We start from the raw sequence: 26,129 nt of genomic DNA, 5'->3' as shown, positions 1-26,129 counted from the left end.
TCTCCTGCCTCAGCCTCCCGAGTAGCTGGGACTACAGGCGCCCGCCACCTTGCCCGGCTAATTTTTTGTATTTTTTAGTAGAGACGGGGTTTCACCGTGTTCGCCAGGATGGTCTCGATCTCCTGACCTCGTGATCCGCCCGTCTCGGCCTCCCAAAGTGCTGGGATTACAGGCTTGAGCCACTGCGCCCAGCCTCTTTGCTGCTTTTCTAACTCTGCCCACTCCTTAAAGGCTGTAGCTTTTCAGGTTTTTGGCTGTTCCCATTCTTCCCTCTGACCTCAAGTAAGACCTGAAATTTTGTCCTTCATTTCCTTGTATATGTCTCACAGATGAATATCTTCCTACTTTTCCTTAAGAACTTCAAAGCTGAATTCCCCCTATAGAGAGAGAGACTACTGTTAGTGGGTTAGTGGATGTCTTTTCAGTGCCAGTATTACATTCCTCGAGCTGGCCTCCCCGTCCCTCCCACCCTCACTGTGTCATACCCTTACCCAGTATTCCCACTCTTGCACTCCTGACTCTTCTGACTGGCACCAGGGATCACTGCAGTTCTGCAGATCCTCCTCTAGTGGACATCAGATCCATCTTGCTCTTTTAGTCTTCCACTCTATTTTCTGACCTCATGAAGTTTGGGTCATATCGTGGTCACTTCTCTCTTCAGATACCTGTGGTGTATTCCTCATAATACCAAGATAAAGTCCAGACTCGAAAGCTAGGCTATCATTCCTTCCTATGATATTCCACAGTTTTCATGTACCCTGTACTCTAGCAAAGCAGGCCCACCCAACAGTCCTCCAGCAGTTCCACCCAACCATTTGCTTGTGTTTCTTCCTTTCTTTTTCCCAGACCTTAATCCAAGCACACTCACAGATGCCTACATAATACAGTGGTCTTTAAGGGTCCAACTGCTGAAAAAGCCTGGAATCATAGATAATGCTGGAAGTAGACAGTAATGAGGGCTCTGCCCTGGTCAGACCCTCACTGACTTGCTCACAGGCTCACATGTGGGCACATTTGAGTGATGAGCTGATCACCTTTACTTGTCTGGGACTATGCCCAGGGACTATTTTAATCAGAAAATTTCCCTTTCTGTTGAAAATGGCCCATGAAATAGAAGGATTTAAAATATTTTTCTTTTCTTTTTTTTTTTTTTTGAGACAGACTCTCGCTCTGTCACCCAGGCTGGAGTGCAGTGGTGCGATCTCGGCTCACTGCAACCTCCGCCTCCTGGGTTCAAGCGATTCTTCTCTCTCAGCCTCCTGAGTAGCTGGGACTACAGGCACATGCCACCATGCCTGGCTAATTTTTGTATTTTTAGTAGAGATGGGGTTTCACCATATTGGCCAGACTGGTCTCAAACTCCTGACCTTGTGATCCTCCCACCTTGGCCTCCCAAAGTGCTGGGATTACAGGCATGAGCCACCATGCCTGGCCTGAAATGTTTTTCTAAGGAGAAAAGTAATTTGAGAGCAGCTGTTTGGAGAAGAATCATGGCTTTATTTAATGAAAATCTGCATATTGTATCAAATTGGAATTCCCACAATAGGAAATATTTTAAAAAATTGCAGGTATGTTTACCCTATAATGGTAGGGCAGAACCAGCCCCCTCCTTTTTTGTTAACAAAGCTATGTCTCAAGTATACCGTATCAAAATTTTTGTGATAATTCAGTGAAGTAATTTCTTAACACTGAAATGTGCTTTCATCTGTGACTGTGCAACATATATTTTTAAAATGGATTTAAAAAACCCATTTTTAATGGATAGAAAAATAGTGTTTGTTGCTTTCCTCTACCCCCAAATTAAAATTCTCAATGTCTGAATGGAACTGCTTTTAGCCTGGCACTAGGAGAGTCACAGGCTGTAACTTGAATGATTGGCTTTAATTCAGGAGGCCCTGGGTTCAAGTTCTAGCTTGGCTACTTATTAGGAGTATGACTTTGGCTAAGTCCCTTGATTTGCTGTGGGTCTTAGATTCTATATTTTAAAATGAATGAATTTGGAGTTTGGAGGTAACTTCAAGTACTAAAAGCTCTATGAATCTGAAATGCAAATTATTTTCAGAAAACTAACTTTTCTGACCCATATAGTAGCTTCTCATTGGGCATTGCGAATCACTTCCTCCATGGTCAAATGTCTGCATGAGTCTTCTTAGATTTAAATATTAATTCACCCAGATGAATTTAAATTATTCTAGGGCCATAAGTAAAAGTAACATGGGCCCAAGGGTTTGGACAGCAGGAATGCTTAATGAAAAAGGAAATGTGTGAAATTAAGTATTTCAGTGAGTGAAATTAAGCCCCCTGCCTCCAAAGTGCCAAGGATAGTTCAGCATTTTATATCCAAGCTGAGCCCCGTGGTCTTTTGCTTCCAGTATGCCAATCAGAGGAGTGTTTAGAGACCAGGGCTCAAGGGGTAAGCATGCGCCTCCACCCTCCTCCCCACTCTTGAGCCTCCTTCAGGCAAAATTCCCTCACTCAGGGTTGCCTGGAGCCTAGAGAACAAGGTCACATAATAAAGAAGGGGTTCCTGGCAGTGGAACAGGCTGGGAAGTGCCAGAAAGCCTCAAGGGAAATGAGTAGCTTCTTATAGGCAGGTTCTGAGTAATGTCCTGCGGGCTGTAGAGATGGAGCTTGACAGCTAAAAGGCGGTTCACTCCTATCCCTGCCTCACATGGTATTCAGAAGGGCTCCCCCTTCAAAGTCCTGTGAGACTTAAGTATGCACATTCTTTAAATGGTCCTGGCCCCCAGGGGCTGCTGTCCCAGGGCATTGCATCTGCCTCTGTGTTCTCTCAGGCCAACTTCTCACCATTGGTCCCCAGTTTGAACTCACAGGAGAGAGAATATGCATAGTGACTCTGAACCCACAAGTCCTAACATCAAAACACTATCTCAATAGGAGGTCCTTTGCAACAAATTTGGGCCACAGACATACTCAGGGTTCATTTGTTTTTCAGGCAAGAGGATGATATTAATAGATTCAAAAATTTTCTAACAAAGCTCCTCCTCTTCTTCCTCCTCTTCTTTTCTAATTATAGTAGCCCCCAATCATTGAGCACCTTGTAGGTGCCAGGCCCTTTGTAAGTACTTAATAAATGCTAAGTCTTCATAATAGTCTGATAGATAGCTACTGTAATTATCCCCACTTTACAGATGAAGAAACTCACCTATGGAGGTGGCAAGTAAGTTGTCCGAAGCCACACAGGCAGCCCAGGAGCCTTGTTGTCCACTGTGCTGTCTCCTGCCTTGCCCTCCACTGGGAACAAGCTTACTCTCACTGGTTAGGAACTCATTCACCCACTTAACAGACATTGTTGAGCTCCACCTTTGTGCCAACCACCATTCAGAGAGGCAAAACCACCAAAGAGAAAGGGACACACTCCCAAGCTCTTCTCCTATCTAGCATTTTAAATGTATTTTACTACCATACTGGGCATTTACTCCTAGATGGAGAAATCACATGCGTTATGGAGAGGCTTGCTAGCCTCCAAGCCTCTGACAGCTTTCTGGGAACTACTAGCATTGTTATACAGTCCTCAGATGAACATCTCTGGTGCTATAATCTCCAGTAGAAAAGCTTATTATAAGCTTGTTATTCTTGCAGTTACCCTGGAATCACTGCTTATAATGCAAGCAACAAAGACAGGTTCCTATGGTATGTGTGGATGTTAGAGATTCTCCAGGCTGGAAGAAGCAATGGTCACTGGTTCATTTAGTCCTCTCCTCATCTGATGGCTCTCCAGGCTATACATGTCTACCAGCAAATTTGTCCCTCCTTCCTCAGTCTTGCTCCTCACTATATTCTCCTGGGTTTTCTTTGCCTCTCTGGCTCTGTCTTCTTAGTTTCCTTGTGGCTTTCACTTTCTCTGCTCATACCTTAAATATCCTGGAATGGTAATCTAGAATTTTCTCAAAATTCTGCTGTTAACTGGACAAAGTATGTGGAGGACAGGAGGAATGTATTTCCAATTGGGTTTCGCCTTCCTATAGAACTGTAAATCAGAAGAGGAACAACCAAATGCCCCATAGGATGAGGGGATTGGGAAGTAAGTTATTGTCAACACAAGTGGCCATTGAAAGAGGTGATGGGGAAAACCAGATGACCATGTGGAGAGAGGGTTACAGTTAAACAGAAGATGAAAGGAGTCAGCTACAAATCTATGTGGTTACAGAAATATCAGTATCAATTGAGATAGGCAGGAAACAAAATAGAGCATATGGTATTGTCAGAGGCATTAATGGTTATGCAGAGAAACAAAAAAGAGGGACTAGGAGGACAGTAGGGGTGAGAGGACTTGCAAATTTAAATAGCTTGGGTTGAAAGACCTCCCTCTGTGGAGGATACTGTTGAGTAGAGACCTGAGGAGGTGAGGGAGTGAGCCATGTAGATCCATGCAGGAAGAACTCTCCAGGCAGAGGGAACAGCCAGGGCAAAGGTTCTTAGGCAGAAGCAGTGCAAGGCAGGGAGACCAGCAGGCCGAAACAGAGTGAGTGAGGTGGAAAGTGATGGAAGAGGAGGTCATAGAGATGGAGTGGAGAGCTGAGAGCATCATAGGCCATTATAATGACACTGGCTGTCATTCTGAGGGAAGTGGGAAGCCACTGGAGTCTTGATGCAAACAATGAGAAGATTCAATTACATTTTAAATGGATCACTCTAGCTCCTGCCTTGAGAACAGACTAAGTCATGGGGTTGGGAAGGGACGCAGCAAGGAGACCTGGACAAGGGACATTCAGCCCTTTGTGGCCAAACTCTCCATTCCTGAAAGTACTTTGGACTTGTTAGGGTCCTGAGGTTCTTTCCAACTCTAGAGTTGCTTCTGATAAAGAGGGAGTAATGGTTTGGGTGTCTTTATAATCAGTCTGTTCAAAGTACTTCATTTATGAATGTGGTATGTCGTGGGAGAAAAGAACTGTGCTGTTGTTTTTCCAGCTCATACAAGGCCTTCCTGGGGGTGCCTAGGAGCAGAATTCAAGTCTTCATCAGCAGAGGCCTGATGCTACCTCATACCTTTCCACATCTGAACAGAGAGTGGATCACATGCTGGAGCTCAGGATGCACCAGCACAAAGACCCTTCTCATAAACACAGTGCTCAAATCTGTCTCTCAAAGGTTATTATTATTTTTATAATAATTAAAGAGCTCCAGACGCTATTAAGAACAAGATAATGTAATTCTATTTATAGCTGCTTCCCTAGTACCTGACACGGTGCCTGATATATAATATAGTGCCTAATAACTAGAAAATATTTATTGAGTAAAAAAATTGAGAAAATAGAAAATATCGGAAAATAACTTGTGCATGTTCCCACTACTGCATCTCCCAGTCCACCTGCACTGTGCTGTCAACTTCACCTTTTCTCCCGTTACAGTGAGTGAAGTGTTCACACTCCTGCTAAGGCCAAGTCCTCTACTTCCACACTAAATCCCATTCCTGTTGCCTACTCAGGGACTTTGCTTCCGAAGCTGATGGTCAGGTCTCTGGTCTCATTGGCAGCATTCGACATTGTCATCACTCCCTGCTTCTTGCTACAGATACTTTGGCATCTGGGCCAGCACTCTCTTGGTTCTTCTCTTACTTCAGCCTTCTTTGCTGGATACTTCTCATCTTCCCATGCTTTGAACGTTGTTGTGCTCTGGGGCTTGGTCCTCAGTTCTCTGCTCACATTCATAGTTACAATGATATTGTATCATTTAAATGAACTGATATGTCCAAATTTATGTTTTCATCCCCATTCTCCCCTGTGAACTTCAGGCATGTATATTCAGTTGCTACTTGGCATTTCCACATGAATGTCTAAATATGTGTCTCAAACTCAAGTCTTGGTTTCCATCTCTACTCCCCCTGCAAACTGCTCCCCCTCTGGTCTTTCCTGTCTTAGTAAAGGGCTTCCTAATATGCCATTGCTTGAACTAAACACCTGGAATTGTTCTTGACTGCTCTCTTTCTCTCATGTCTCATACACAATCCAATTGTAAGTGTTATTGATTTTACCTTCAAAATGTAATCACAATATGCCACCTCCTCAAACCGACCATTTCCTTCCTGTCTGAATTACTGCAGTGGCCTCCTAATTGGTCTCCTTACTTCTGTTCATATCCCACAGTCACCTGTTCTCTACATAACAGTCAGTGATCCTTTAAAAACTGAAGTCATATGATGTCGCTTTTGTGCTGAAAACTCTCCAAAGGCTACCTCCTCTGACTTCATCTCTACTTCTCTTCTCCTCATTTATCTACATCAGCCACACTAGTCTCTTTGCTGTTCCTTGAACACGTCCAGCTTGCTCCTGAATCCAGGTTTAAACACATACTATTCCTTCTGCCTGGAATGCTTTTCACCTTATCAGAGTAGCGGGATAAGAGGGCATGCTCTTACCTGCTCAACTACTCTGATAAGGTGAAATTTGAACAGTGATTTGAAGCAGGAGGGGAAGCAGGTCATGTCGATATTTATTCAACTCACTTCTCTCAATGAGATAAATTTGATTATTGGCTGGATATTTGAAGATACTAAGATATTATTAATTTTCTTTTAGGCTTGATAATGTTTTTCTGGTTCTCTTTTAGAAAAAGTGTTCTGATTTCTGTTACTAGCCTGGATGGAGTAACAAACAGGTTAAAAAAAACAAAACAAAACAAAAGCAAACATAAATAACTATTTTTAGGCATTGGAAATAGGCAGCATGGGACTGTGATCCCTAAGTAAAGGGAAACAAGTGAGGCAAGCCATATGACCACCATAGCTAGCATTCTGGAGGCACATTCCAGTCTGTAGTGCATGGAGAGGGATCCCAGAAGCGTAGCAGGCAGTCTCACTGAGTTGAAGAGACAGAATGGGGTTTTGGAAGGCTGAGGTGATTACATGTTGTGTGGCAGAGCTCCAGAGAGAAGGGCAGCATGCAGAAACAAGCAAGCAAAGAAACAAACCAAATAAAACTAAACAAACAAAAGACACCACAAATTTAAATAGGGGTTCTTTGGAATGTTTGCTGAAAACTAAGTCATGAATTCATAGAGAGAAACTCCACAAACAACTGCCAAGGAGCTGTAAGCCAAACAGTTTTCAGAGCTCACCCAGAGTGGGGAGATACTTGAGCTCTGATCATCCAGAGTTGACACTCCTTGTTGATTACCCAGAGCATTCAATAGAGACCCCAGAAGTGTGTCTCTATAGTACAAAGATAAACCGCCTTTACAGTAAGTCTTCTCCAGATCCACTAGAGCTTTACATGGATCAAACTCGTCACAAGTGACATAACAGCCTGTCAGAATAATGCTGAAAACTTTGAAGGAAGACAAAATCCAGAGGCTCACAATCATAACATGCAGAGTGCCCATCATTCAACAAAAAATTACCACAACATTTCAAGATGCAGGAAAAGGTCATCCATAATTAGGTAGCAAGATTAGTCAATAGAAATCAACCCAGGAATGACAGAGATGGTGGAGTTAGGAGTCAAGGCTTCAAAACAGTTACTGTAAATATGTTCAAGGATTTAAAGGAAAATACAAAAATGATGAGAAAGGAAATGGGAGATAGAGAACCAAGTAAGATTTTAATAATTGAAAAATATAATATCAGAAATGAAAAACCCACTGATTGGAATTAAAATCACAAAAACCACAGGAAAAAAACATCAGTGACTGTGAAGCACAGAAAGAAAAAAGATTAATAAAAGGAAAAAGAAATGTTACATTTCAGTGATGTACACAAATGTTTACAGAATAAATTTATGATAACTGGGGTTTGTTTCTAAATAATTCAAGGTTAGAGAGAAGGGAGATGGGGGAAGTATAGATGGAGCAAAGATTGGCCATGAATTGCTAACTGTTGAACGTGGGAGATAGATCCATGGAATTCATTATGCTCTTTTCTTGATGTTTTGCGTTTCATTAAAATTATTTGTAATAAAAAATTTGAAAACATTCTCTAGGGAAGAAAAAGTAATTAGAATCTTCCTTCTGGAAAGAGGCCAATGAGAAATAAGTTCTTCCCTCTACAGCACTTCTGATTTAACAGTCTTGAACTCTGCTTTGAGTATCAGAAGCAGGGACTAAGCTATACAAGTTGGGGATCCTATAGCTAGAGATACATCCCTCTTATTGGAATAATGCTCTGACACCCAGGAAGAGAAATATGAGGACTCAGGAGGAAGTCCTTGTTCAAGAGGTTCCATTAACAGTAGCTACACCTGTTCAAGGGAAAGTACGGTTGCATTTACCAGAGTCTTCTACCTGGGGTCCAAGTGGGAAAATGGGGTGGGTGGGTGATTGGTGCTGTAAATACTTTAAATTTTATTCATAAATCCAACATGTGAGATTTTTTCTAAGCGCCTATGTTAAAATGCTCAATTTAGTTAAACAATGGCATATGTACTAGGGAGAACTGGGATAGATTCTGAATTGTGAAGGTAAGGCCACAGAACTCACTCTGTAACAAACTTTAATGTCCCTTCACAACTTTAGTGCCAGTGACTCTACTAAATGAGCCTTTGGTCACAGGGTTGCTGGTTTTTTATTTTTATTTATTTTTTAAATTTTAGACAGAGTCTTGCTCTGTCGCCCAGGCTGGAGTGCAGTGGCGCAATCTTGGCTCATTGAAACCTCTGCCTTCCAGGTTCAAGAGATTCTCCTGCCTTAGCCTCCTGAATAGCTGGGATTACAGGTGCACACCACCATGCCTGGCTAAATTTTTTGTTTTTAGTAGGAGCGGGGTTTCACCATGTTGATCAGGTTGATTTCGAACTCCTGACTTTGTGATCCGCCTCCCCCGGCCTTCCAAAGTGCTGGGATTACAGGTGTGAGCCACTGTGCCTGGCTGGGTTGCTGGTTTTATAAAGTCCCTTGAAAGCCTGGTGGGTTATCCTTCCTATGCCCTTTGGATAAAACTGTTCATCTCATCTTCCTTTGCCTATTTAGAAATCCAACTTAGAGACCATTTTTCCAACTGGTCTCAGCTTAGGCATCCATAGGATGTTCTCTAGTGGTTCTACTCTTGTAGCACTCTTGGGCTATATTATTTAATTAGCACAGGCCATATGTTAGGTTACCTTTTCAGGTGTTTGTTCCATTGTGATTTTGTTGATTGATGGCACAGACACATTGACCCTGAATACATTTTGACTCATTGTGAATATAAACATAATGAAAATTATACCAATATTAAATTTTTGTCCAGAAAGCAAAATCTGAGGTGAACACCATTAAGCCAATTGAATTACTTGGTCAAATCTTGATATTGATTTTTTGTCTTTTTTTATCTTCTGTTTTGCTTGTTTTACTTAAAATATTCCCATCAAATTCATTTTACATATTTTTGATGAAAATCTTAAAATTTATTGATAAGGTTTATATACAGAGTCACTGATTTTAGTTTTTGCAATTTTTAATTTTTTCCTACTAAGACTGATTTTTTTTTAATCAACCGATTTTGCAGCTCTCATTGTTAGAAAAATCTATAACACATTTTGCCACATTCAATTTTAGTCACTGCCAGTTTTATTTTATTTTGATTATTCCTTCTAGTAATGGTTCTCATAAATTGGGTAAAAGACAGCCTTTCTTAGTTAATCAATGAGGAAATTGGGAACAATTTCCTTGGCAGCTCCAGTGGCACACCATGGCAGCATGAAATACCACTACAAGAGGAATATCATAGCTTTTTAGTACACCCACTTACACAAATAATAAGAAAATGTTACTCCTGTAAGTTTTTAGATGTATATTTATTATCACAGTTCTACTATATACCAATATTTAGTGATAACAGAAATATCTTTTAAGCTATGCAATTTTATGCCCTTTTTAAAAATCTGAACTTGTTTTCTTAAGACTTCCGATGGACTATGTTTAAATGATCAAAATAATATGTTTTCCCATGAAACTACTTTCAATATATGTATAATGAATGTTCAATGTATGTACTTAAAAAATTTCTGGCCCCGCCTCCACCACCCCAAACATTTCCTTTCAAAACTGGAGTTTGTATACAGGTCTGTGTATCTTAAAGACAGAAGATGACTATGACTTTCTTGTTGGTAATCTACTCACCATTTTGTCTATCAAGAGTACACTGAAGAGGGGAGGAAGAAGTTCCGAAGTCAGAGTTTAATAATGTCCTACTATAATTAGCAAGGAGAGAATAAAAGTAGAGTGACTTGCTTACCTAAGACCCACTTCATAATGAGCATTTCTGTCCAGGAGAACTGTGTGGTTTTCACTCTGAAGATTTGTTTTGGGTAGTCTGTGAAGGTTTCATTTGGCAGGGTTTTAACACCTTCAAATCGGTCAGATGCATTCACAACTAATAATCCCAAGAAGATTGTAAAAGAAACTGCATGAGCTACAAACTTCATGAAAGGGCTCCTCAGGGTTCGTCCTAGCTGGAAAGAAAACATGTGCAAGACATGTTAAACTGGCTCTAGGTGGATGCAAGTCTTTCTTTAAAACATCGCTTTCACCAAGGTTTAACCAGAGAATCCTTCGTCTTGGACAGAAACTGCTAACTGAACCCATATAACATTTTTTCTTGAACTTTTATGTGAGATGCTGCTTGACCAAACTTACTTGGTCAATATTTTCCCATTTAGAAGACTTAGTGGGAGGGGCTAAGAGAATTGATAGCACACACCTGACAATCACCATGTTACATCTGATTGCACTGATACCTCCAACTGCATGAATATGAAAAAATAATGTCTGCATAAAGTTCACAATTTTAAAAAATGTGCTTTGAGTATGCTCAGTTTTTGTTTAATCTACTCACTTGGGCTTCATTCTTAGAGTATTTGTTCTCAACCTTTCTTGTATGTTGTTACATTTATTTAAAGCTATACATTTCTCACTAGGTACTGCTTTAGCTGCCTTCTCCTAAATTTTCTCTTGCAGCATTTTCATTGACATTCAGTTACAGTATTTTATACATTATATTTTTATTTCATTTTTAACTCAAGGATTATTTCATTTCCAGACACAGAGGACTTTTTTTCTCCCTGCTTTAAAAAATTTGAATTTTATTGCAGCATCTTTATAGAACATAGCCTCTATGATAGTATTCTAAAATTCATTGAAGTTTTCCTTTTGGCCTAGTGCCTGAAATGTCACAAGCTGGAAATGGTCCAAAAGATGCCCTATTAAGGAGCAAATACTAGTCACATCTTCTCTATCTCATGGCACCCCATCCAAAGGCCACTTGGATCTTTGGGATCGACTTGAGGGCTGCACATTGAGTACTTGCCAACCTCCTGTTAATGAACTCAGTTGGGACTTTTCCAGCTCATTGCCCTCATCTAAGCACCAAATCCTACCCCTCATCCAGGTATGATAATAAGAGCAAAGAGGAACATCTTTTCTGAAGCTCAGTTTCTTTTCCAAGGTAGATACTCAATTATAACCAGTGACTGATTACTTGACTTTCACATTCTGCCTCATTCAGCAGTCCTAGAGTGAAATGTTACCCAGGAGATAGACTATTGGTTCAACAGAAGATCAGTTACAGGGGTTTCTCTAAGTAGAATTTTCCCAATTGTGACTATGTTCAACACAACATTTATAAATCAGATGATTTGATAATGTTCTTTTAATGTGCTTCAGTATGTTAATCATCCACTTTAATTATTGTAGTTATTAGCATAACATTATTATGATTCTGATGCTACAGAACCCATTTATTAAAATAAAGTATTAGTTTTTATCTTTTTAAAAATCTGGATTTAAAAAAATATTCAAACATTAGGAATCCCTGCTTGTGTTAGAATTCATCTGCGTATTGTCATATGACACTAGGAATAACTTCAGAAATATAAAGAGATGTTGGCCGGGTGCGGTCGCTCACACCTGTAATCCCAGCACTTTGGGGGGCCGAGGTGGGTGGATCACAAGGTCAGGAGATCGAGACCACGATGAAACCCCGTCTCTACTGAAAATACAAAAAATTAGCCGGGCGTGGTGGCGGGTGCCTGTAGTCCCAGCTACTCGGGAGGCTGAGGCAGGAGAATGGCGTGAACCCGGGAGGCGGAGCTTGCAGTGAGCCGAGGCCGCACCACTGCACTCCAGCCTGGGTGACAGAGCGAGACTCCGTTTCAAAAAAAAAAAAAAAAAAAAAAAAAGAGGTTTATCTGACAATATTCCCACAAATATTTTACAGTAACATTTCTGTATACTGTCTATTACTTACAAAAATAGGGACTTTAGATTATTTTTGGCAATAGACAGATGTGCTAGTTATAGAATGCAGAGATTAAATGTAAGGACAAGTATATTTTATATAAATTCAGTACAAAACTGAATTAAGCTATGTCTCTTTTTGACTTATATGATATTAAATAGCTAGTTTGAAGTTTTTGGCATTTTAGCAAATGTTGTTAGCATCTTGGAGCCCCATTTCCCAACCAGGACTTTGGGATGTTTTGGCGTATCCAGGAGACAGCCTTAGGTAGTCATCACATTGTTTCTTGTCACTGTGTCCTGACTGAGCTGGTGATGAGAGGTGAAGGGAGATGGAGAATGACTACAGGGAGGAGACTAGAGCGTGAGGAGAGGGGAAACTGAAGAGAGGGCAAGGGACACTAGGTCTTGTGTATCCCAGCAAGGTTTCAAGAGTATTAGAAAAAGCTGGGGAACTCTGGAAAAAGCTGGGGAACTCTGGAAAAAGCTGGGGAACTCTGAGATAGACACAACTCTTAAGGGGTCAGTTTTCCCCATCCTTTATCTGTGGGCTTTACCGAGTATATTCAGTGATCATCTGGATGAGGATGTGGGGTATACCTCTCCAACTTCTCCCTCTCCAACTTCTCACCCAGGTGAGGCACCTGATTGCTGGAATTTGTATGTACCTGCACCCAAGCTGGCTTTGGGTTTCCCCAGACCTGGTTTAAGGAATTTAATATTCTCTTTGTTACCTCCTTCAAGCTGTTATTTTCTAGAAGAAGATGAATCTGCAAAAATTATTATATTTACTATAAACCATAATAAAAAGTCCTGATAATGTCTTTTGGTGATTTGATGGAAAGTTACCCTGGGCTCAGTTCCCACTTGATCTAGGTCATAGGGAGGAAAAGTGAGGTTGGGAATTGATGTTCTTTTCCTATACTTTTGGGTTTGAATGCATCTTTTTATCTGGTAAAACTTTGATAAAGGTCAAATGAGATCCAGTCATTTCAATGGTTTCCTTTTTCTTTATTTGTAAAATTCCCTATTTGACTCACACAGATAATTTTTGAAGTAAATTACCTTTGGGGAAAATTTCCTCCATTTGCAAGGCCACCAGATGAGCCAAAAGAAAGGAGAAAAGTCAACCAATACATGCCAGCAGCTCTTAGCTGCAGAATCGTTAAAGCTGGGTCAGGTACTAGCATTAGGTGTAAAAAGAGATGAAGATGTGGGCCTTAGCCCACTGTGCCTGGAGTGCAGAACTGAGGAGCCCAAAAATGTGGTCTAAAGCAGTTCAGTCATTACTAGGACCTTATGAGCTGAGAACACGTCAGGAAATAAAAGCTTGTAGAACTGAAGTCTCTGGCTCACCCCAAGCTTCCTGGCCACTATTCTTTGGCTCTGAGAAATATATGAATGTCAAAGCAACTGAATAGTGCCCCTGTATTGGCTCTAAACAAACTGCCTTCATGGACCCTCGGGGTGGGCACCTGCGTTTACTGGTCAGCACCAAGTCCGTGTTCCATGCCACTGGGCTCTTAGCCCCCACAAGTGTAAGCACCTAAGTGGGACCTGGATGTGCGAATCCTCACATCCCAGCAACATAGGCCTGTGACTGTGATTGTGGTACATCACTCAGATAAGGTTTCCAGCATCTTCCTAGTCTTTTATGACAGACTCCTTCACCAAATACCACCCTCACTTTCCACTGGGTGCCATGGTCTTAAGCAAGGGCCTAGCTTACAAGTTAGAAACTGAGTGAAAGCAAACTTGGATTAATTGTTCCCAAAAGAATCATGCACAGCTTTAATGTTGGGTGATTCTCAAATGTTAGCGAGATCCTGGTTAAATTAGAGGCAGATTCCTCAAGATGCTCCCCCTGAAACTCTTATTCAAAATGTCTAACACAGGGCTCAGGATTTTTCCCTTTTATGATGGGGTGGGATAGTGATGGTGTTTACTGGGTGCCTGTAATCGGTGTTCTCACATTACAATGTCAATCTACACATTGTAACGACTTGATATTTCTCCACATGTTACAATGTAAATCCACACTTTGTCTTGGGGGCTGAAGAGGGATTTACAAAGTAGGACTCCAGTGAAAGAAAAGGAAGGGACAGAGTTTGTCATCTGGTTGTTTTGACTTCTTTCTAAAAAAGTCCTACCAACTTTTAAGATCTAAATCAAGTCCATTTCAAGGTCAGTTAGTCAGCAGCTAAGATGTCTACTTTAGGCGTTGAAGGTTGTAATGGTGCTAGTGTAATGGGCATGTGCATTTGCATGCAGCGGTTAAGGGCAGATCTCTGGAGCCAGAGACTCTAGGTTTAAACCACAGCTTCATATATATTTTTAAAAACAAGTTATTTAATCCCTTAGTGTTTCAGTTTCTTCTTCTATAAAATGGGGATAAAAATAGTGCCAACTGCATAGGGTCAATGTAAGCAATGAATGATTTAATACACACAAAGCAGTTAGAGCAGTGCCTGGTGTATGGGAAGTACTCAATATATGGCACTGGAGGGTCTCAGGACATTCTCCTAAGAGGAATCTTAAAAGAAACTTGACACAAAGGTGGACCCACACGGAATCCTTATGTGTTTATGCCACGAGCCTGTTTGAGATATCTCTTATAGATAGCCTTTTGCGCTATCTATATGCAACACAATGCTGGGCACTGGAGGTGATAGAGATAAAACAAGCTGTAAAAGTTGGATCTTCCCTTCAAAGTTGCTGATTTTCTAGTGTGGAGAGACACAGGCTAAAAACTGTGGTAGGAAATAGATGGAGAGATGGGGAGAAATGTTGCAGGGCTCAGTCTGGGCTAAGTCTGAAAGCGATCAGCTTCCGGCACTCTTTAATCCTATCTCAGCAGAGTGACAGGTGCTGGACTAGCCTTTTGGACTTGGGAATAGAAGCATTAGTGATGTAAGAGCACCAGTGCTGCATTTCCTGACACAAATTTCCCCTCCATGGCTATGCTTCAAAAATTGTGTTGTGACTTTCTTTAATCGAGTGTAGCTCTCTGGTAGAGATAAATGTGGAGAAACAGAGATCTCTGGAGTTGCTGTACTCTTCTGGTTGGGCCCTGAACCACATGGTTTGAGGACCCCTTTCAAGCCATTTCAGCTTTGGTAAGGCAAAACAGAGATCTTTCAAAGCTGCCCGCTCACTCATGCCTTCCTTACTAGATGTTTGTGTTTGGGATGTTGGAGAGAGGGTAACAACTTTATATTTCTCCAAGCAAGGATTATGGCTGTAAGGACTGTTAGGTTGCACACTGCAAAGACATAAGGCTGGATTCTAAAGTTGTTTACAGTTCCTCCTGCCTGAGTGCTGGGGCAAATTTTGAGGACACTTGAACAGTTATGGTTAACATGTAATAGATGAGGTCAGCTTCTCTTTCCCTGTTATAATTAAAACTGGTGCAGTTCCTCAGCATTCGCATGATGCTGGTGTCTGCCACATCATATAGAGACACTGTTTGAACCTTTGAAGAAGACTGTTATTTATTCTTTTGGCTCGGAGATCTTAAGAGGCAGACAATCTAAATTACAAATCAGAATAGGATAGCAAAGGATGGAAACAGCTTAGGCAGCTATAAAGACCCTTTGATACTGGAGCCCTTGTTGAGAGAATAAAGAACTCTCTAGGCAAACAGAGACCTAACTGCCGTGCGTCCATGAGGATTAGAATTCACTGCTCTCCCAGTGGGCTGCCTGAGCTCAACTAAGTTGGTGATGACAATGAGAAATGATAAACAGAATCACTGTTCTTTCTCTTGACCCACATAAACCTGTCCCATGCTCCAGGCCTGCATTTATCGTTATATGTAGCCATCTGTGACTTGGTTATCCTCTTCAACCAACATATTAGTAAGCTGAACTTCTGTTGACACCTTTCGCCTTGTGATTTCCTTATTTAACTGTCTTTCTTAGGGACCCTCAGAAACTTAATATAAAAATAGAATCGACAGCCTTGATAATTCAATAGGAAAGAAATGATGCAGTCATTATGGCTGACTAATCAAGTAATTTTGATGTTTCTAATAGTCTGTAAATGAGGGCAGCAACTATTAGGAAGTAAATGCACCATTGGGCTGGAAACAGAAATCTCAACATTTACTAGAAATTGATGGGCATTAGTTGATGAAGTTTGCAAGTGACATTTTATGAATACATTTATAAAATAATATCAAGGTCTAAGTTTTTAGAAAGAGGGGTAATAATGTCATTAGAACAGGAGATCTCTGAAATGACATTGTCCTTTTCCTGGAATTACAGATATAGACAGATATAAAGACAGTGACCCCTCAGGAGGAGGGCTGCCAGCCCATTAACAGACTTCACCATTGCCCTCCTTTTGGGAGACATGGTTTTTCTCGGCATCAGGAACCCTTAGAGGGGCTGGTTTTGTCACATGGTAGATGTGACCTCTCTGTAATTCCCAGTAATATCTCTGCCAAAGTTGAAAAGATTTCTTTCTAAATGGTGAAAGGAAAGACTAAAAATATCTTGACTGTTTTATCTGTCCTTTGGCTGCCTCAGAGCAAGTTCGACAGCTCTTTAATGAGGGAATCTTTGGTTGTAATGAGCAGTGCCACCAAGAGTCATCTCATGCCACAGACTCAGTTATCGACACGCCCTCTACTGCACTGAGCTCAGACTTGGAATCTAGAAAGTGCATAGAAGTGACAAGTGGCTTAATGATCAGCTCATGTTTATCTTGAGTTTCTTTTTTTTAAAGTCTTATTGGAACTTCTGGGGGCACCAAATGTCAATCAAATGAGTATCTAAACAGAGGTGAGGAAACCCCCATTATGGGTCAAACTTCCTTGCAACTGTTTCCTCCAGAGTGTTACAGAAGACTGCCATAGGTCTGACCCCTCTGTCCCAGGTGCTATTAGCTTCCTGGATTTACTAGGCCCAAGAAATTCTAGAAATCCCTCTCTGCAACCACACACTTTAATGGGATCACATCTGCCTGTGTACCAAGATTCTTCTCAGAGCTACCAGAATTCCAAACAATTTAGTCAGCAACTGGCACATCATCTCTTTCTGAGTCTTTTCTCAGGCCACTAGGCAGTCAGAGGCAAACCAGTTTGTTCCTGTTGGCTAGTCCCAGGTTCCTGGAAGCTGTCACATTTAGCTTTGCAGCAAAAGTGAGGATTGGCAGCACTTTCTCCACAAAGTTGCTGTTATTTTAATGATTGAACAGCCTAGAATTTGTTCTGGGGTTCAGAGAGAGTGAAGTTAAATGTCCCTACTCACTGGGGCTCTGGGTGAAGGCAACTTACAATACAGACTGTGCTTAAAACCCATGACCAGCTTCAAGCCAGCTTTAAATCTTGTTAGTTTTTTCACCCACTGTGTTTTTTCAGCTCATAATGAAGGAGAGAAAAAATTGCCTTTACCTACATTTATATTATTTGGGAAATTCTGATCTGAAAGTTCCTGGCATTATAGACTGCCATAGAAGCAAAATCCTCAATAGATGTAAGGTTGAATACTGTAGAAGTTCAGTAAGAGGGCTTCCATTTTTAATACTACTCTCCAGAAGAAGGATTTGGGGCTTGACCTCTCTCTGAGACCCTGCACCTACTCTGAGGCAGTCAGTTCATTGATTATCTGGTTAGGTGGCCTCACCAGCAGCCCCGAAGTCTCACAGCTGTCATTCTGGTATGAGTTACTCCTAAGCGGAGTTGACAAGAGGGTCGGTTCACTGGTGACAGTTTTATTAACCACATTACCTGATCAAATTGCCTGTGGAACTAATCTCCCTGCAGTCATATTTCTCCTACTGAATGTTGACTACCTAAGCTTAATTCCTTTTTAAATGTATCACTAGGTAAATGCAGCTTTAGAACCTTTACTGACAATCTTAAACCCATGAAACATACTTCAAAATTTCTGCATGGTTTGGTCTTAAAAGCACTGACTCTGCCCCAAAACTGGAGTACTGGTACTTTCTGTGGCTTTGACCCATGTGACTGGGATGTGGGGATGGTGGAGCGGGCAGTAGGGCAGCTTGGCACCTGCAGGTTCCACTCCTTCTATTACTGGTGGGCACTGGACCCTCCCCCTCAGGGAAATAACACTCCTTTTGAGCTCTTCTCTTTCCTTTGCCTTTTTCCTTCCTGCAATCTAATTAGCTGTCCATGTGAGCCAGAACCTCATCAAAGGGGCCAGGGAAACTAGGAAGATGTTTGCAGTGGGTCTGCAGTACCCCAGCATGAGCTGTGTTTGATTTCCAGCCTACTAGTCATTTCTCTTTTCTGGACCTACTTCATAAAGCATACATGTCACAATGTAATTGAGACTGTGAAATGAGATATTCCATGAAAAGGGCTTAGAGAAGAGAAACTACTCAAATGTTGGCTATTACTATTACCATGATTACAATTATTATACTGTGGGTTTGGAGGACATGCTTAGGACATTGCATAATTAGAAGAAGAAAAGTATCTTTATTCTCAATTCTGTTATTAATCCTTTCAAATTATGCCTCTCATGTTTAAAATTTTATCACTCCTGTCTCTCTTTGAAAAAAAAAAAAGATTTAAAAAAGCACGTCTTAACATTTTTCCTTTTATGTGGTTTCCTACTTTCACTGGGCATCTCAGGAATATTTTCTTTAAATATGGGAAAAAATCAACTGCTAATTTGAATAAAATGGACTTCAGATCATGCTAAGAAGAGAGAAGAAATAACCGCAAACGACATGCACCTTAAGCAGTCTGTACCTTGCTGCACGGAGCAATCCAATAGGCTATGGCGAGAAAAGGGAGGCCTATGGAGACTCCAAAGACAGCCAGGAATTTCACAGCGATAGACTGTTGACGTAAGCCTGAGAGATTTTCATACCACATGGTAAGCAATTGCTGCTGACAGTTAGGATGAGCAACGAACTGTAAAAACAAAACAAAAACAAAAACAAAACGCAAACAGGAAAATGGCATCGATAGCACTTGAACAGTATACAACCTAGGAGTGGCTGGGGGCTGAAATGCTCCACCTGGGGGTGGTTGAGGAACCTGCAGTGGGTGGGGGTGAGGCGTAGGAAGGGGGCCTTCTGACTTGGGGATGCTGAAGAGCTTTGTGCTGTGGCCAGAGTCCTTGCAAGACTGGCTGAATTCACACTTTGTAAACTGGGCCTAGAAAAGTCTCAGGCACAGAAAATGAAAGTCAGCTTTTGGGTACATGCTTGTCTTCAATTCAGGCTGTTCAGCTGACCAAGGGAGACTTATCTCTGGGCAGAGTTTACTTGGGAAGGAACACAGAGGAATGGATGGAGAATGAATGGGGTTTTGGAGTCAGACATGGATGTGAATTTTGTTCTACCCCCTACTAGCTGGGTGACCTTGGGACAGTTATTTAACCTCTCTGAGCTTTAATATTCTTATCTGCAAAACAGAGTTTATCACATTGTCTTGGAGGATTAAATGATATTGTAAAAAAAAAAAAAATCCCCTCTCTTTTCCTATGTAGTCCAAAGAAAAATGCTTACAGTGTTTCCAGAGAATGTGTTAAAACTCCTCAGTATTTTCTTACTGGATCCCAGTGGTGTTGGGCTTGAATCCAGTTTTTTTGTGGCATGATGGAGCATCGCTACATTGGATCCTCCACAGAGTAGCTTCCTTCTGGGACATCATGCACCCTTCTTACCACCACTTCTCTCTCTTGGAACTGTTCTACCCTAATGCCTAGGTTACAAGACAGACCTCTTGTGACCCTTTTTTATTGTGTGACCATGTCCTGCCCTCACCCCTGGATTCAGCTTATTGGACTAGGAGTGTAACCCTGACCTAAACTGGGCCCATCAAGTTTTCTCTCCTGGGTGTTTGGGACTATATTGAGAGAGGCAATCTATTTATTTAGTGCAGAGTTATCATGTTACCTTGGACAGTCTGGGCAGCTATATTCCACTTTGTGGACTAAGTAGCAAAACAAGTCTGTTGAAAACAGAAAGAGAATGGTGTGCAGAAAGAGGCTGAACTAGTGTTTGACCTCTTTAGGGCCCAGCTCCACTCTACCCATGTGGTCCATGAGACACTTTTATATTCACAGACAAAATGTTTTGTTTTCTGCTTGATCCAGCATATTGGCTTTAGTTGTTGCCACCAGAACATCCCTTTTCTGCAAATAGTAGTTGCTGATTGGCCATTTGTTTAGTTGAGTCAGGGTCAACTGGAAACTGGTAATAGGCAATATTTAAGCAAAATATATGGGAATAAAATTTACATTTGAAAAAAATATTAGCTTATTTTTGTCCCATGACAGGAGGAAGCCTTTGTTTGCTTTTGACAGGTCTGCCCTTTGGCCCCACTCAGGATACCCATGTGCTGCCAGAGCATGGCTGGGCAGTATGGACTAGAGAAGATAGACTGGGCATTTTTCAAAGGGATGACTTATCAACTGAGTACCCTGGAACGTCATGTGCTGATTTTCATCTCATTTGCCTCCCTGAGTATTAAGGGGACATATACAACGATTCCTGGGAAATGTGAAACATTCCCTTTTCATTACAAGAACAATATAAATAGAGCTATTTTAAAATTCACAATGTAAGTGACAACATGTTTCCCGTTTCTGTGAACTCACAGTAACTCACAGTAACAGCCACATAATCTTTGAGGACACTATCAAAGGTTTCTTTGACCCTACAGCCCCTGACAATACCATTACTTGAAATATTAGATGCAAGTGAGGCTTTTCTTTGTAGCATTACTGGCTTTTCTTTGTGGCATTACTGCTATGCTTTCTCTCCAAGAATAGCCGTGGATTATCCTCAGCCCAGGGAGGAACCCCAAGGACGCAGATCATAAGACATCCTGGGCCCTTTCTGGCTCACAATGAAGAGGAGCAGGCCATGGAAAGTCACGCAGACATTTCAGTAATTCTCAGGGTCTAGTCATAGCACAGTCTCAGAGGGAGTGGTGGGTGAGCACGGGGTGCAGTCACTTTTGTTTTTCAACTGCCAGCCTTCTGTGGATACTGAAATGGCCTTGCTTTGCAGAAACTCATAGTCTGATTAGAAGGCACGACACATGCTGTGAAATAGAGGATGAGTATTTGACTCACCCTATGGCTCCCTGCACTACAGCTGCCTGGGGAGGACACCTGTCGCAATCCCCATCATTTGCTTCTTGTCTGTATCTGGGAGAGCCTGTCCCATGCTTCTGCTGCTGCTTCTTGGCAGACAGATCAGCACCACAGATTGGGCAGAAGGCCAGAAGAGCAGAAGCTCTGAAAGAGAACACAGTGGCGACCATTCCCCAGTCTCCCTTGATTGCATCAGGGGAAGACAGTGGTCCCAGTTAAAACAGAGGGGTCTCTTGGGGCTCTGTCTTCCTCTGACTGGACCTTTGCTAATTTCCACAGCTGCATTTATCCCTCTATAATAAAGCAACCTAGCTTCAGACATGCTATTTGTTTGTAGGTAGACTTTATGATGTAATAAGATAACAGTTGTGGATAGTTGAAGCCTAAATTGCTGTTTACCTCTATCTGGGTACCGTTCTGTACTTGTGGCAGCCCTTCAAAGACAGTTCAATGTGTATCAAAAGATTTTTTTCCCCTGTGATTTTGAAGCATGAAAAAATATCATCCCTGACCCAAGGAGGATGAGAGTAGCAAATGAAGCACACCAACAGGACACAAAGAAAACTCTACACAGAAGGGCACACAGCTAAGGAACAAAGGCAGGAAGAACTCGGGGTGTGACTGGGATTTTCAAAAGCAGAGTCAGAGAGGAACTGATGGAAGAAAAGCTTATAGCTAGAACAGAATAGGAACTCAGAAAATTGGTGTTGTCTTGGGCTTTTTTTCTTTGGCATCTTGCTCACAAAAGGATAGAATGATCAAAGGATGGATGCCACCAAGAGCTATGCCTAGGCCATTCCTGCCTAGAGCGTGGCACACTTGTAGGAGAATTCTTCAAGGAAAGAACTGATGTGGCTGCCTAGATTTTCCCAGCGACATGATTCACATTCATGATAGTAGGCAGTTTGTAATGGCTGGAGCCGAGAATATGCGAAGGAGTTCACATGGGGCTGAGCAGACTCTTAAGAGAAAATAAATCAAACTACATTTGTAACTGAGATGGACTGTCCAAGGAGCTGGGTGAGGGAGGGTCTGGAGAGGAGTGGGCCTGCAGGGAGAGATAGGAGGGGACACTGAGACAGAATTTTCTGTAATGGAAAGGCTGACTCTGCCCTACTCAGGTGACAGTCTCTCTTTTCTCTCAAGTAATTCTTAGTCACTCCCTTTCATTGTACTTATAGTTCTGCATAATCCCCTGCTGGAGAGAAAACTCCTCCTGGAGGGCTTCTGTGGTCGTTAGCATGTTGTTCATGAATGGGCACTGTTTGAGTAAATGGCATGGCCAGAGTTCTCTGCTTTCAGATTGCAAATCTGGTGCCATCCACAGGACCAAAATTGCCTTCCTTCCTCATTGCCCCTCTGAGGTGGCCGACTCCCTGCACTTCTGCATGCTACTACATCTGGAAGAGGCATGTGGGTACCAGAGGCTGAAAATGGCTTGCTAGGAGACACGGTGAACAGATAAATGATTGAATTCATGACTGCTGAATTTATTTTCACTGTAGAAGTGCCAGGAGATTAAGAAACAACAACAACAACTTCCTTAATTCCCAAAGGCAGTAGAGCTAGGAGTTTAAAGAGATGAACCGGGAAAAATTTCACAGCATCATCTGGAGAAATGAGCCCCAAGAAATGAACCAAGGAGAGGGGCAGGGATTGGAACTAAGCTCAAGGGGATTTTGGGCTACAACTTGGGGTTATTTCATACACTCTGCCTAGGCACACCACCCCACTCATGTTTCTGCAGCACTGCCTTCAGAATTTCCCATTTTTTGGTCACCTGAGCATCTGTCACATAGCTCCTTGATTGCTAGGAGATTCTATTTTGATGCCTCTATAGATGTCTGACACTCGATTCTACCCTCCCCTGACTCCTCTTCCATGTGTGCACCCCTGATCCCAGCTAACTCTGGAATGCTTCTTGGTCATTTCTACAGCTGGGGGTTCTGCCAGCAGTTGCTGACTGAGCCTTTCTGGAAGTCCACTGGGCAGCAAAAGGAGACGGGCCTCTCTGCAGGCTCTTCATTCCAATGGATATTCAATATCAACTATTACGTTAGGTCTCTTGCTCCATTATTCTCAAAGACAGCTCTCTGTTCCTGTATCCCAGGGACAGCAGGACACAAAAAAACTATCTGCCACCTCTCTTTAAGCAAACCTCCAATTTTCTACACCAACAGAGATTACTTACACAAATGCCCTTAATTGTTGGGTTGCTCTGAGGACTGTGCCTGTGACTCAGCAGCATCTCTCTGACCAGAGAATGATTTTTTGATGAAGAAAGTCCTTAATGAACTAGCCTATGTCTCAGTTTCAGGGTGCCTGGACTTCTTCCAGAGCTGGAGGCAAGCCATTTCCTGAGTGCAGGTGTGAAGGCAGGAGCTGTGGCAGGGCTTTCTGGAGGTAGAAGCATTTTCCTGCGCTCACCAGAAGTCTTCTCAGAGTAGAGAGCTCAGAGGGTGCTGATGTGACTGGGTTTCCAGTCTGGTTATGTTGTCATGGCCAGAGTCCCATGGAAGGCTGAGTCAGCTTCTGGCTGGCTCCAAATGACTGCCTCTGCCCTTTCACAGTGTCACAAAGAGGCCACCCTCCATACCTGGCAGCAACTCTCTCCACCCTACCCGAGGCTATGCCTTAACCTGAAATCAAAGAAGTGGAAGCCATGTCCAGCAAATTTTCTTGGATTATTTTCAACTCCTCCCCTTCCTGAGCCTTACCATCTAGCCACGCTGCTCGACATGCTGTTCCCAGACATGGCATATGTAGCCACCCCCTGTCTATGTTCAAAGAAGGTCCATCCTGCTCTTCTCTGGTTTAATGCCTTAGCAACCTTCATGACCCTACTTCCCCTTTGGGAGGCCAAGGTGGGTGCATCACCTGAGGTCAGGAATTCAAGACCAGCCTGGCCAACATGGTGAAACCCCATCTCTACTAAAAAAAAAAAATTCAAAAAAATACAAAAATTAGCCAGGCATGGTGGCTGGTGCCTGTAATCCCAGCTACTCAGGAGGCTGAGGTAGGAGAATTGCTTGAACCCGGGAGGCAGAGGCTGCAGTGAGCCGAGATTGCGCCACTGCTCTCCAGCCTGGGTGATGGATCAAGTCTCCGTCAAAAACAAACAAACAAAAAAAGAACACCCAACTTCCTGTCTACCTCCAATTCCTGTCTACCTCCAAGTCCCACCAAGTTCCTTAGCCCCCAAAAGACATCTTGGACACCTATGGGTCTTATTCTGTAGCCCACTCACTTGGTAATCATGGTTCATAGGTCAAGTTGTGGATAGACATACTCTTATGACTACATCTGGTCTTTTCTGTTATTTTTAATCTTGAAGGAACCAACTGTCTAGGTATCTCCAAGAGTGTGCAGCCTTATGTTTTATGTAATAGGTGCTCAATAAACTTCTGTTGAGTGATTGATAAACTGAGTGTTTTGAATCCCCTAAGATTTTCTCCATGATTTTCTCATCATCCTAGAATAATTTCTAAATGTAACAAATCATGTTACTCAGGGCCTGATGAACACTTAAGTGTCTTCACATCTTTACTAAAAGGCAGGCAGGAAGTGGGCATAAAAGCTAAACCAGGTACTCATCTTCTTGTGTAGGAAAAGATTGAAATATGAGTCCAAAATAAGGTTTGAAGATTATCTCTTGGATTAGATGAGGATTATTTAATTTTTATGTATGCCATGTACCACTGTAAACTGACATCGATCCAGAAAATATTTATTTAATAATAAGGAATCACTAATATTTGTTGAGCACTATTCTATGTCAGGCCCTGTGCTTACCAGTCATTATATTATTTAACCCTCACATCAGTTCTTTAAGGTGGGGTTGGTAAATCTCTGTTTTAAATATGGAGGCATTAGACACAGAGAGATTAAGTAACTTGTCTACTTTCAGTCACAAAAGTGATTATGATGACAGGGCCTGGACTGGAACCCAGGCCAGTCTGACATCAAAGATAGCATTTTGAACTACATTTACCCTATATTTCCTCAAGGTAGATTTAAAATCAGACTGAAACACCAAAGCACAAGGGATTATGGTGATTTTTCCAACTCCACAAAGGCCAGGGGACTCACCATTTGAGATGCTGTTAGAACTCTCATCTCTCTCTGCCCTTCTGCCTGTTGGTCAGCCAAGTCTCAGTAGAGATAAAAATCAGAAATACGCAAGGAGAAGGGCTTGAAGCCACTTTTTCTGATAACTTCATCCTGCTAAAGATGACATCCTGGGCTCTGTCTTCTACATATAGAGAAGAATAGAAGCAGCTGATTCCATGATGGCTCAAGTGCCTGATCACTTCTTTGTCAGGACCCAGGTTAATGTGGAGGCCACCCAAGCTCAGATTTATAGCCTTGAAAAGTACAAACTCCATTTAAACAATCACTTTGCTGAAGGACCTAATTAGGATTTCAAGTCCCATGACAAAATCCTACCTGACACTGACATCTTACTAGGAAGAGCAGCAGTTCCCTGAGCCTGAGTTCTGACTGGATAATATTCCCAAGTTGGTTCCACAACTCTGCAGGCCTTGCTGGTGGCTGTGCTGTGCCTTGGTTGCAAACGTTCATGGGGTTGGGAACATGCACAGGCTCTGGGTCAGCCTGCCCAGGTGTCAATACAAGCTCCACCACTGATTGCTGAGGAACTGAGTAGCTTAATTCCTTAGGTCTCAATTTCTCTACTTATGGAATGTCCATAATGATGACTAACTCAAGGGAGGTTTCAAGGGTTTAGAAAATGCAGTTCCAGTTTTTGGTTTACGGTGCAATTTTTAAACTCAGCAAACTTCTGTTTACCAACATACTGCTTTTTAATTGGTATAATATTTCTGAAATACAAATCGCTCATATCATGCATCAAATTTT

General features: G+C 42.0%; 2 protein-coding genes across 6 annotated transcripts in view; both read right to left on the bottom strand.

Moving 5' to 3' along the window:
* Positions 1–26,129, bottom strand: part of TRPC7 (transient receptor potential cation channel subfamily C member 7) — a 142,588-nt gene that overhangs the window by 44,487 nt on the left and 71,972 nt on the right. For 2 of the 4 annotated variants that reach the window (XM_050792754.1, XM_050792756.1), the window contains 2 exons: positions 18,893–19,057; positions 10,169–10,385 (listed from right to left, as the gene is read on the bottom strand). In XM_050792754.1, coding sequence (XP_050648711.1) covers positions 10,169–10,385; positions 18,893–19,057 — 382 coding nt within the window. The remainder of the gene's footprint in view (positions 1–10,168; positions 10,386–18,892; positions 19,058–26,129) is intronic. The other 2 variants (XM_050792755.1, XM_050792757.1) reach the window with 1 other exon arrangement.
* The window catches only part of CXCL14 (C-X-C motif chemokine ligand 14), a 728,461-nt gene that overhangs the window by 674,753 nt on the left and 27,579 nt on the right, over positions 1–26,129 (bottom strand). The gene's annotated exons all lie outside the window — the stretch shown is intronic.

Source organism: Macaca thibetana, chromosome 6 (assembly GCF_024542745.1).
Source record: "Macaca thibetana thibetana isolate TM-01 chromosome 6, ASM2454274v1, whole genome shotgun sequence".
NCBI lineage: Eukaryota > Metazoa > Chordata > Mammalia > Primates > Cercopithecidae > Macaca > Macaca thibetana.
This window is presented reverse-complemented; position numbering and strand designations above follow the sequence as displayed.